A 13,530-nucleotide genomic window follows, 5' to 3' on the forward strand; every position below is an offset into this window, starting at 1 on the left:
AAGGTGTGTAAGCAGAGCTTTTTGTTATAGCAAAGATGAAGATGTCTCCTTTTTTTCCCGTCTCTGCATCTATGATTCCTCATTGCTCTCCTAGCAGAAGGAGAGCTGCTTGGAGTGTAGGGTGTCATACCAGCTGCCAGGTTCGGCTCGGGGACAGTTTATAAACTACTCGACGTAATGGTCTCGTAGTTTGTGACGTCACATAAACCATAGATGGAATCATTTTCCTGTAACTCACTTTGTATCGGTTCAGATTTCATACAAAACTTCACGTACTGAATAAACAGATTACCACAGCCTTGTTTCTTTAACACTAAAGCAAATGTGGTCATGCAAATCCTGTGGTCATGCTGCTTTCTCTTGCAGTTTAAATCTGAAGGAATATTCGCTTCTCACAATGACTTCAATGATTATAGAGCAATTAGGATTAAATTTCAGCCCATGAGAAAACATTTGCTAATTTAAATGAATTACAGTTTATGAAAAAAAGTGATTTAATACACAGCAGTGCCACACTGCCACAAGGAGGGCATTTAAAAAACATGTTGGCAGCTTTATTCTTTCAGAGTAAAAGTGTGTGTGTGTTTGGGGGGGGGGGGGGGGGGGGGCTTGGCCCCCTTGGCCCCCTTGGTGGCGGCAGTACAAATCAGACCTCCACTGGATACCCGTGGGTCTGTGTATGGAGCAGCGGTTAGGCTGGGTGTTCCATATATTATATTATATATTATATATTCCATATATATTCTTTCCTCTTTAACCTTTTCACACAGCATCAGTAACATTTATTAAAGCAGTGAAGAGAGCTGTGAGCTCAGGTCCCAGGCACAGTATAATACTCCTTGTTTCCACATTGCAGGTTACTCCTTTATAACTGAGATCCCAGAGGGCTCCCGGGACATCCAGATCATTGAGAGGAAGAAGTCTGCTGATATTTTGGGTGGGTCCTTCCTGATTACAGTGTTTACAGTGGAAACAAGGCCCTGAGCTTCACACAGACAGGACTCTGTCTGGCACTGGGGGGCTGCAGCTCACACACCCATTCCTGTGGCAGCTCCACAGACACAGTGAGAGGAGAGCACACACTTCCAGCTCTATTAATAGCACAGTGACTGACCGCCCCATCACACACAGCACTGTGACTCTCACCACACCCTTCACACACACACACACACACACACACACACACACACACACACACACACACACACACACACACACACACACACACACACACACACACACACACTGTGACTCTCACCACCCCTTCACACACACACACACAGCACTGTGACTCTCACCACCCCTTCACACACACACACACACACACACACACACACACACACACACACACACACACACACACACACACACACACACACACACACACACACACACACACACACACACACACACACACACACACACACACACACACACACACACACACACTGTGACTCTCACCACCCAGACACTTGTGACTCTCACCACCCCTTCACACACACACACACACACACACACACACACACACACACACACACACACACACACACACACACACACACACACACACACACACACACACACACACACACACACACACACACACACAGCACTGTGACTCTCACCACCCCTTCACACACACACACACACACACACACACACACACACACACACACTGTGACTCTCACCACCCCTTCACACACACACACACACACACTCACACATACACACATACACACACACACAGCACTGTGACTCTCACCACCCCTTCACACACACACAAACAGCACTGTGACTCTCACCACTCCATCACACACACACACACATACACACATACACACACACTTGTGCCCCTCAGCATGTAATGTCTTACCACTGATTCCCTCTATGGTTAATATTTGGTATAACTTTTCTTTTGCCACTGAAGTCCATAAACTTTGACATCCTCACAAAAGAAGCCATCAGTGTAACATATTCATGCTAAGTCTGTAGGACAAAATTACTCAAAATGACATGCACCCAACGTCAACACTTATAAGATATTCGATTTTTCTATTGGAGCAGGTGAATCTCTCTGCTTGACTGGCTAGTGTTTGTGATGTACTTTTCTTCCCAGGAGGCGGTCACCGATTTATGGAAACTACTTTCTCTTTGGAATACCCACACAGGTAGCATGAACCCCACAGACAGTGCCAGACAGTCAAGTTCAGAGTAGTGCCTTTTTTATATTGTAGAAGCACACCAAGCTGAAGAGACTTTAGAATCCTGAAACTCTCAGTGCAATGATGACTTTGCCTCAAGCAGTTTAACTCTTTCTACACCGTAGACCTCTAAAGAGAGATAGGAAACTCAACTGAAAACTACAGATAGACAACACTGTGTAGGAAGAACTGCACCTCTCAACACAGCAGCTAATCAGTCCGGGAATGGCTCTATATAATTTTTATTTTCAAATAAGATACTAATACACAGCTGTAGGATTGTCTTTTTGCACTTATATGTCGTGTGGTGCAGTGTCATTTGTCGTTGGGAGGAGGTTAAAAGCTCCATAAGCAGGAATGCAGACAAGCCTAGCTCTTTCGCATAGTGATTAAGACGCTGGCTAGCGGTGTGTGTGTGGTGATTGGTTTTGCGCCCCGCCTCGCCACTGTTACATTTAATGCAGTCCCACCAAGCAGTAGAAATGGTTTTATTTTTGGAATGGCATTTAATTCTGTGTGCTTCCATCTGCAGCTGTCACAGATCTGGCTGGGAGCTTCTTCTTCAATGGAGACTACAAGGTCGACAGCCCCCAGAACTTCCACGCAGCCGGGACCATTTTCAAGTACAGGAGACCCATGGATGTGTATGAGACCGGCATCGAGTACATTGTCGCGCAAGGGCCTATTGATCAGGCGATTAATGTTCTGGTACATTTCTACAGTACACCACATTTTACTCAGTTACTGACCTTGAGTACTACTGGGAATAAACTAGGTTCACTGTAAGACAGAATTATATCAAAACATGTTTAGTGAATGGCAAAACATTTGGTAAGCTTGACACCTTGAAAGAGTCATACTTTTGACCAGGCAGTTCTTCAAGAACCATAAAAAAAAAACAATACAAATAATAACAGAGAACCTTTTTATGTTCATTAAGGATGTTTACCACCATTTGCTGTTTGCATTCTGAATTGATTCTATCAAAAACGTCAGCCTCTAAATCAAATGAGCCATAGAGTTCAATGAGCCGTATGTTGGACAGCCCTGGGCTAGAGAACGTTGACTGTGCAGGATTGTGAAATAAAGGATGCAGCAAACATACGTTTCTCCACACCTATGCTTGTATAATGCTGGGTTCCCTTTTCTCTTGGATGCAGGTATGGAATCAGAATGGCAGGAGCCCTTACATCACTTATGAGTACACTGTGCTAAGAGACCCTGGTTCTGCCGCCCTGCAGACCCTTCTCTACCCGGGAACTGAGAGTCGAGGCACAGGGGGCAAGACCAGAGGCCCCATTTCCATGGAGACCGACACCCTGCACCCACACAATGGCAGCATGCATGCTAAAGCAGCAAAGGTTACAACTGGAAACGGAAACCAGGTGCTAGAGAAGTCCACAGCAGGGGGCGCTGTTGGGAGCAAAGGCCAGGAAACCAATGAAGTTTATGAAGAGACAGCTGCTATAGACTGCGAGTTGGGGGTCCAGGCAAGGCAGCGGAATACAAGTAATTATAAACCTCTAAGTGTTGGGGAGTAAGGCATTATATGTAACACGTTACTGTAATCAGATTACATTTTTCAGTAACTTGCAAAGGTTCATTTTTCAGACAGGTAACTAAACGACTTATTTATATTTTTAAAAAAAGTCTACGGCTAATGCATAACATGGGAATCATAAAACACTTTACCAGTACAAGGAAACACTTACAAGACACATGAACGTGCTTTTCATATCATCTTGCGAGAGAGGAGGGTATGAATTTAAAGAATACTCTACCAAACTGAAATTTTTCTCTGTGAAATTTACACTGTGCATGAAAAGTACCTGTTTGTAAATAGTTCAAAGTAATAAGTTACTGTAACTTCTTACACTGGGCAGGATTTTCAACAGGTCGTCAATGATAACTCCAGTGTTAATCATCAAATCGGTCTCTAGCATTGATTTTGGCATTTTCAAGCGGTCGTTGTGCCTATTTTGTTATTGAATCATCGTGCTAATGTGATTTCTGAAATTCTGTTGATTTACAAAGTAATATTAATATCTTAACGAGCAGTGCTTCTTATTTTGTTCGTGTGGGAATTTAAAAGGAAATTCACGTTAACTGTCACAATTTATCAGGAGTTAATTTGAATGAAATATTGGTACAGAAAATGGCATACTTGATATTACAGTACAGTTTCCTTACAGGCAACGGATCTTTGACATGGATTGGTTTAAGTTTTTCTTTTTTTTATCCATGCTGTCCGATTTTTACCAACACGCCAGATAATCGTAAATCAGCATTTTATATTTGAAGCGTTCAAAATAATTGTACATTCTGCATGACAAAATGCACGATTTTAAATGAAGTTTACAAATTATACACAAAATAGAGATTCCCATTTTGTTTTTTAATTTCATTTCCATTTGGCTGCTGCTCGCTGGTGGGAGAGCCGTCTCCCTGTACGCTAGCAGTTTCCATAACGGAGAATTACGCTTCCATTCATTTTTCTTGATCTCGTTAATATGCATTTTGATTAACGAGTTCCCCTTATCTAGTCATTGAGGCAGGAAGTGATGTATACATGACTTAAGCTTTTTAACAAGAAATACGTTCTTTAACAACATCATCAACTCAATTTCAAAGCATTAATGGATTGATTTTATTAACAAATGTTGTTTGAAAATCACTTGCTACTAAAGCTGTTGTTACTTTACTACAAGTTATATATAATAACACAGTTTTTTTGTGTTTAAGTAACTTGTAACTGTAATGGATTACTTTTTTAAAAGGAACTTTCCCAACACTGTAGGTAGATGTCCTCTAAAAGCTAACAGGTCTTTACAGTCTTGAAACTCGCTTTAAAAGACCATATGAATTCCACGTAGCCTTAGCGATCCAGTCCAAAATATAATAAAAAAGCTAATTTAAATGACACCAAAATCCTTGAGACTTAGACACAAAACAGATTAAACAGCTACAGAAAACCTTGAGATTCCTTTGACTACTGAACAGTTTCCAAGCCACGTTCCTCCGACATACCAGTTTCATGAAAAAATTAATGACCGGAGACAAGAACATCAAATATTGAAACAAACATTTTTAGAAAGCTTAAAAACAAAAGGAGGCTCTTCTTTTTAATGTTAATTTTATTATTTCAAACCAGTGTGCTTTGGCAATAACAGCCTTTGTTAGGGTAATAATCTAAATAAATAACTTTGTTGAACTTAAGGGCCCTAAAGTTGTTTATTTCTAGTTTAATAACATTAACAGGTGTTTATTTACTCTGAGTGAAAGGTCCAAGTATTGGTTCCAGATGCTTTCTCTCTTTCCGTCTCTAAAGACACGGACTGTCTACATTTGTTTATTTCATAATATGGAATCCAGGATGTTACTCACTGTGTGACTCGATATGATACAATAGTTTTATAGGTTTCTCCAACAAGGAAAACGAATGAGAGACCTTTGTGTATTCAAGGTTGAAGGTTGAAGGTTGAAGGTTGCTTCATTTTACATTTGAATACATAAAAATTAGTAGCAGAATTATGTGGATTTATTTATATTGGAAGATATGAAATGCAATAGTTTTCTTTTAATTCAGTGTTCCTTTCGATTATATTTTGTGTGACATACAGATGGCCCAATGTAGACACACGCAATTCTCACCAGAAAATAATAACTTAATAACGCTAACACCAAATTTCACCCCTATTTGACATGTTTTACAGATGTATGGATAAATCTAAAGGGTGCCATGCATTAAGTACACACGGATGCAGCTACACACGCCTCCACTGTATCCCTAGATTTCATCCCCTGCAGAGGATACTTATATCCTGAGCACACCATGACTAACAGGGCAGCTATAAATGCACATATTCTACTTTATACTGTATATTATACTTGAGTTCAGTTAAACATTACATTCAAAACAGGGTGACTAATATAGTACTTATAGACATACTGAAAAAATGTCATCAAATCCTGAAAATAAAAACGTGATGTACCCACTGTTATAAACTCTTTGCTAACATTCAGCTAGATAAGTTTTTGAGGTGCTGCACAATGCTTGATTCTTTCCCTAATGACTACTTATTTTCTTTTAGTTGAAAAGTGGCCAGCAGTACAAGTGTCACATTGGTAGTCACGGTGACAGAAACCCATTGTTTTGGGATACCCTCTAGTCAGAATGACCCGGGGCTCTATCGCCTCTTTTGTGGGTGCGCCAAGAAAGTCTCATAGTCAGTGTTTATAGTTTCACACTGTTTTACGCACTTTTATTATTTACAATGAAACAAAAACAACAAACAAAATCCTAGCTTACTTGGAGCAGTACCTAATGCAGTTAGAGACACTACCCCTTTTCCTGGCAGTGTCTACTCCCTTACACAGCTTAACCAGCTGCACCTGTGTTCAATTGTTTGGAAACTGGAATCAGTTTTGACTCCCAACCTTCCGTGGAGTTCCAAAATCACAGCCAGCACTTACTCACCACGGTCCTACAACCCCTAAGTTATGGTACAGCAGATACATCCTATCCCACTATATATTGCAATGACCCAGGCAATGTCTTTGTCTGTCTCATTTGTTTGTCTTGTCCTATCTGTATGTATTTTATTATTATTATATCCTGAGGCAAGTCTGGAGAGTGGGAATGAGAGCACGAGAGCTGGGTGATAGGGTTAGGGAAGGGTTTTTAGAGAGTGAGAGAGCTACTTTGATCTTTTATTTTGGCGTGAACCCCGGCCCGAACAGGGATTTGTTGTTTATATTATTATTTGTAATCCCACCTTGTCCCCTGAGTCCTGCTTCACTCGAACCCGACGATCGCCTCTATGATCTATAAGCATCAAAAGAAACTTATCACTATTATAACACATTTATTTTCGAAAAAAGGTATGTAAATGATGGACATTGACAAGATGTTTTTGGTTTCTTCACTCGATCATTCATCCTTGAGCATGACACGTTTGAGTGACTATGCCTGAAGCATATGCACTTAATCACCTAATTAGTGAGACAGTTGATTGGACACTGGATATGGAGTGATTTCATCTGTTAAATTGCAAGCTTGAATAAAAGCAATTAAGAAAATCACAGAAAAAAAACAACATGCCATGTCTGTCAAGAGAGCAGTGCCTTTGTGCAATCAACATGTTGGAGGCTGGACTTGGGCAGCGTACTGTGGCTCGCCGTCTTGGGTGCTCACAGCCAGCAATTTCAAACTTGGCACGACGGTATAACCAGACACACTCTGCATCCACATCCAGGGAAACTGGCAGTGTGACTCTGGCTGTCTGTACCAACAGCACGCCTTTAGCTCCAGCGCTGCTGCTTTGAGAGCACCTAAACCACAAGAGGGAGAGAGTCCAGGAAATAGTTGACTAGACAATTTCAGCTAAAATAAAAAAAAAGGCCCCTTTTTTAAAGTGCACGCACTGCCCCTATGGACTCATGCTTTATGCATAAGGACAGATATAAAAAACAGGAAGAGGTTGAAAAATTCAAAGAGTTACATTTTGTGGCTGTAAATCTACAGTCACAAACACATCTGCTAACGGGCTTTGAGTGTGTGTTTCACTCTTCACTGCAGAGGCAGGGGTTTTGTAAGGGTGGCTGCCCTTTAACAGAGTGATGCTTTCTCTCTGCAGTGCTGTGGTGCAGGGGAATTGGGAAGCAGCCAGCTCATCAAAATGCACTAGTTTTATTCCCTAAAGGGAAAACAGCTTCAAATGCCAATTCCTTACATTTTATCATATAAGAACTGTTGCCCCATTGTTCCAATATTGTTACCTTTTTCTCTTTCTTACTTTCTGACTGTAGAAAACTAATTTGACACTATGACCTTTTAACTGGGCACTGTATGCTGTACTACTGCCTTTTTTCTGAATTACAGTGGCAAGAATTAAAATAAGCGTTTGTATTAAGGGGGATCTAATGTACTACAGGAACCAAGAAGCCAGATTCTATTAAAGTTTCTGCTGCAATCTTTACTATACTAGTACATCCTAATAGATCAGTGTTCTCGATTCGATGTCCACAGGTATTTCAAAATATTACTATATTCTTACAGCAGTTAGCAGGGAGACACCTTGGCAACTAGAACCGAAGAGCAACTCCTGAACTCATAGTTGAAGCACCTTAACACATTTATCAAAAACTAAAGCACATCATTGAAGTAACTGAAATAAGAACCACTCAAAATGATTGCAAGCATAATGAAGAGGTAACGGGACAGTGTGGCAAAGTGTTGGATTGTGTACAGGTGGTTAAAGAGCAGCGGACACAGGTTAAAAGGTTTGTTTTATTTATTTTTAAGTCTAGTGCCTGACGGCAAAACAAACAGTAAATAATAATGGAGGGGAGTAATACAGCGGCATGTATTACATAATTTATAATCCCTGTGTTGCCCTGCAAATAATAATCCTGTTTTATTATACAACCACACAAAGCACGTAGAAAAGTGCGTTAGTGCGTGAATTAGTGCTAGTGGTGCAAATACAATTTTTTTTGTGACAAAGGTGCAGTGTTGTCTGGTTTCGTGCTGCCCCCTGGCGACAGCTCTGGAACTGTTTTAACTGTCTGGTAACGTACAAGACGAGACGAGACAATTACAAACAAACAAAAACACAACACTCACGAATTTCAATAACAACACGCTTTTACTGTCCTTCGGGCTTTAACTCATTACAAACCAATGCGAAGGAAGAGATTACGATTCTCTATCCCACTTATATGCTGGCACGCATGAACCCTTGGTAAACGAATGCAGCTGCCTTTACAATCTGCAGCTGCTACATTGATTCCATTCCAGGTCATTACGTTCTTGCAACGGAGTCTCGCCTTTTTCCAGACTGACCGACTTCCTGACCCAGGGAAAGAACTCTCAAGCCAGCCCGTCCAAATAACTCTGTCCTGCTTAGCGCCCTCGCAGGTTGGGAGGGAGATTTACAACCAAGGTTCATTGTATTTCTGTCATGGCAGTAACAACAATAATGTAGCTTGAAAATGCTTTAACGTTCACAAGATTGTGCAAGTTTATACAAGTTTACTGAGGTATTTATACAAGTTTACTGAGGTATTTTTGCACAGCAGTTTTGCAGTTTTCCCATGCTTTTCCCACGGTTATACTACACATTTCCATAGTTTATCCTGGTTTGCCATGTTTATTAATATGCTTTAAAATACCTCACTATTCTTTACAATTCGTTAACTTGCTTTATTACACCTAGCTCTGCTTTTAGTTTGGTAAACATTTATAAGGGTTAAGGACTGTAACCCTTGTAGAGGAGTCAAGCTGTGAAAATATCCATCAAACTAGGGGGTGTATCAATGAATCATGACATATATACTCACACACATATAGTAATAGAGGTATATATCATTTGAATTGTGATACAACACCGGTAGCACACCATAGTGTTTATCATGACATTGGCTTGGGGAGTGTGAGCCCAGCCTCTGCAACTTACTTTCCTTTCTCAAATTTCAGAGCTGAACGCCAGCAGACCGAACAGCGTGGGAGATCACATCTTCGCTTCTGTCGCAATAGTCTCCAAGTCAACCTCAGAAGAACTGGTGCCGGATTCTGAAAATCTGATTCGGAATAGTCTGCTGGGGGGTGTGGTCGGCTCAGAGGAGCTGGTGGTGAACATGACGACAAACCGGCTGTTTGCTAAGGGGGAGCCGCTCTACTCCACTGAGGTGGGCCGTCTGGACCCCGACTATGACAGCAGCGAGCACACTGCCTCCCTCAGCTTGAACGGGACACTGCAGCTGGCTGTGACCCGGCGCACTAACGGTTCAGGAGGCTTTTTGTTTTCAAACCGAACGGGAAATCCTGTCAGCAATCGCACACACAAAGCCAGGTAGGAACACCCTTCAAACATATTCATCTACCTGACAGTGTGGTTTACTGGTTTAGATTTGTCAGTCTGGCACAAATACAGCCAAATGTTGTAAATGTGTTTCTGAACTGTGGCGGCCACTCGCTATTTCTCCATTCGATAATTTACTTATTTGATTAGTTCAATGTTAGGCCATGCTGAATTTAAATTGTAGAGTGTTGCTTTTACCTGTATAACAGCCCTTCAGTAATTCACTTTTTTCAATACATGAGTTTTTTTTTTTAATATGAAAGTCAAGATACCAAAATAAAGTGGGATCACTGTATAGAAACTATAAAAGTTTAGATACTGAACTCTATCAATGGGATTGGGCATCATGGGCAGCAAATATATTTTTTAATTGTTCTGGAAGGCTATTCTAGACAAGTGTGTGCTGAAAATGATAGGATTTACATGTTCATGTTCTCCTCCTGTATTTGCATATCTCATATCTTTGTTTTAGAGTTTAGATAGTTGCACTGCTGGGAAACCCAAGCAATACGCCAGCGTGGCGTGTGGTGGCATGGCACTGAAGGCGATGCTGTCCTTGAGGCTAGACATGAAATCAAGGTCCTGTTTACTCTATGGATACGACTGTCACCTTTAAATATGTACTCACCCATTTAGAAAATCCAGAAACTATAATCTAATAATGAGCATCTGACGAGTCTATATCATATTTTTAGTTTTCCCTGTTAAATATCATTCAGTTGTGAAAATACCTATCAAACTAGGAGTGTAACAATGAATTAATGAATGAATTGTGATGCTTTCTTTACATGATACCTCATATCATAATAGAAGTATGTATCATTTAGTTTTGTGATACACGACCAAAAGCACAACATAATTCATTGTTGTTCACTGAATGATTATTGAACAAAGAGTGTATCTTATAGTTGATATGAATATGTATTTAATTTAATTTTGTTTTTTAACAAAATAGACTGTCATTAAATGATCATTTGATCTTATTATGCATCATACAAGTAGTCTATCAGCACCATCACATGTATCGAGATACATATCGTACTGTGACCTGCATATCGCAATTTCCATTGTGACTTTAGTACATCATTACATCCCATGTGTCAAACACAGTTTTATTGTAACTACCACCACAATGATAAAATATACAATAAAATAAAGGATGGTAATGGTTTTATAATAAAAAAAAAATATTACTTTAAGTATTGTCTAACCAAGGACTTCTGGGTTCTGGCCCACATTGGCAGATGTGATCCGACATGGCAGGCAAAATAAATTCCCTGACCCTTTGGGCTTTACCACAGATGTGATTAATGCAGTGCGTTGGGAGTAAATTGTCAGACACCCAGACACCCCAAAAAATTGTAATGGGCAAGTTCTTGAAATATTGTATTACTGTACACACTGAGAGGTAATGAAAAGCGGACAGAGTCCCCGGCGACATCTTGTTTCACTTTCCAGCGCAGTCTGTTTTATAATTCCTGGATAAAGTTTCTTGCCAAGTAGAATTACAGTACAGTAGGTACTGGGCTCACAGAGCAGAGCTAGAAAATACTGGATACTGCCAATTCCAGCAAACGCTGTGGCAGAAACTGCAAACTGAACAATTAAAGAGTTTATGGAGCCGTCAGTAGTGCTCCTTGGATATGGGGCTGTTAAAGGGTCATATAGATCCGATTCATCTCACCTGGATTATGCTCCTTGGTACTCAGTTTGAGTAAATGTATGTACAGCCCCTAGTGACCGTTATGCAAGTTTATTTCATTAGTAATTTTGCAGATTTCCCATGGTAATAGTACTCCTATGCCAGGCGCCAAAACACTAATAAATCACTCACTTTTTATACCGTTTCCACACTGGCACTATAGAGTAGTGTTGAGTGCGCACCAAAGCACTTTGTTCACACTTACCTCAATCTGTCTTCGAGTAGGACTGACTGCTGGACTAACTAACCCACCTCCTGGGGTTGTACTGAGTCTGAATTTATTACTGCCAGTCATTTTACCAGCATTAGCATGTGAAAACAAACTAAGCCGTATGGACTCACTACAATGTAAAAATCGAATAAATACATGAATAATAACATATAAGAAGCCAGGCGCAGCTATTATGGTGCAATTCCCTTGGCCTCACATAAGGAATAATTCTTGTGCTGTACAAAGGTTTGTAGAGGGATGAAGAGGAGTCTTGTCTTCCAGAGCCTGTCCACTCATCCAAAAACAACACACAACTGAGGGACCCTCACTGCTGCACAGCCTTTACTATCCTCTGTGTGGGAGGACTATCCTTGGCAACAGGGATAGGTAGAGCCACCACACTTACAACTAAATACCCCCATTTGTATGAGACCTTTTTATCAGAAAAGCTGTCATGAGCCACCATACGAGGTTTGGACCGCCTACTTTAATATCCAGAATGCTGCATGCAATGCCACACAGGGCTCAAAGTGTTGGGGTGTTTATGATGTGATTCCCAGAGATTAGCCTATACTCTGCGTGATTTTTAAACAGAGACAATTACTGTAGGTAAACAGTAGACTTTCCATTAGTTGTTTGCATTTTTTTTTTGGCTTTCAATTTCAATTATTTCAGATAGCTGCCCTTAACTACGTTTTGTAGAAGTATCGTGAAAATCGTTTATCAGAAAGCTCAAGGTTAAATGTTTTTGTTGGAATTTTATTTACGTTGTCTTTGTTTATGAATTGGCACTTAAAGGGTTTGTTTGGGTCTCTCGTGCTCATTGACGAAACAGGGGCAGGATTTCTAATAATGTTTAAATAATTTTGTTCAGCAGGTCATTGATCTCCTCTCAACGAATGGAATTTGCCTGAGGCTCATGTTACGTTTTTTAAACATTACGAGACATTTGAAGATTGCTGAGAGTGGAAGCGGCCAAGCTGATGTTTAGTGGGTTTGCATTCCATTATGTTTATAATTCATGTTGGGACTCAGAGCAGTCATTTGGCTTGTCTGTATTGTTTTAAAACTGAGTTCCCTTCCCAGCACTGCCAGAACAAATAAAATAAACCTGGGATTTTAAGGAGGAAGGTGGAAGGAGTCCACGGCAGCTTTTTGTGTTAGAGAAATCTGGATGGAAGAAACCGTTTGGTGGTCACTCTGACTTTCATTGGTCACAATTCAAAATAGGTGCAGTTTATAATGAATTCATGTTACAAAAGCTTAATATAAGAAAGTGTATACCTTATAAGGTAATAGTGTAAGAAACATTAATTTAATAAAGCATTAGTTGAATCTTTTGTATACTTGACTGCAGTGTAAAAGAATGTACAAGTGTTTAACATGACATTATAAGCTCATGTTGAAGATTTCAGCTCTATAGGTAAAATATTCAGACTGTTTCTGCTTTCTGAGCTTTAATAGGTTTTGATAGCGTCATGGTGGAAAGCATGTTTTACGATGTAAGAAACCATATGTCTTTCTAGCTAAAACTACCTTTGTGGAATGTAAACA

At 40.3% G+C, this 13,530-nt stretch overlaps 1 protein-coding gene across 3 annotated transcripts in view; it reads left to right on the forward strand.

The window, feature by feature from the left end:
- LOC121303584 (ADAMTS-like protein 2) overlaps window positions 1-13,530 on the forward strand; it is a 54,429-nt gene that overhangs the window by 24,324 nt on the left and 16,575 nt on the right. For all 3 annotated transcript variants that reach the window (XM_041234372.1, XM_041234371.1, XM_041234373.1), the window contains 4 exons: window positions 857-937; window positions 2,734-2,909; window positions 3,362-3,710; window positions 9,679-10,054. In XM_041234372.1, coding sequence (XP_041090306.1) covers window positions 857-937; window positions 2,734-2,909; window positions 3,362-3,710; window positions 9,679-10,054 — 982 coding nt within the window. The remainder of the gene's footprint in view (window positions 1-856; window positions 938-2,733; window positions 2,910-3,361; window positions 3,711-9,678; window positions 10,055-13,530) is intronic.

The sequence above is a fragment of the Polyodon spathula genome, chromosome 33 (assembly GCF_017654505.1).
Source record: "Polyodon spathula isolate WHYD16114869_AA chromosome 33, ASM1765450v1, whole genome shotgun sequence".
Taxonomy (NCBI): domain Eukaryota; kingdom Metazoa; phylum Chordata; class Actinopteri; order Acipenseriformes; family Polyodontidae; genus Polyodon; species Polyodon spathula.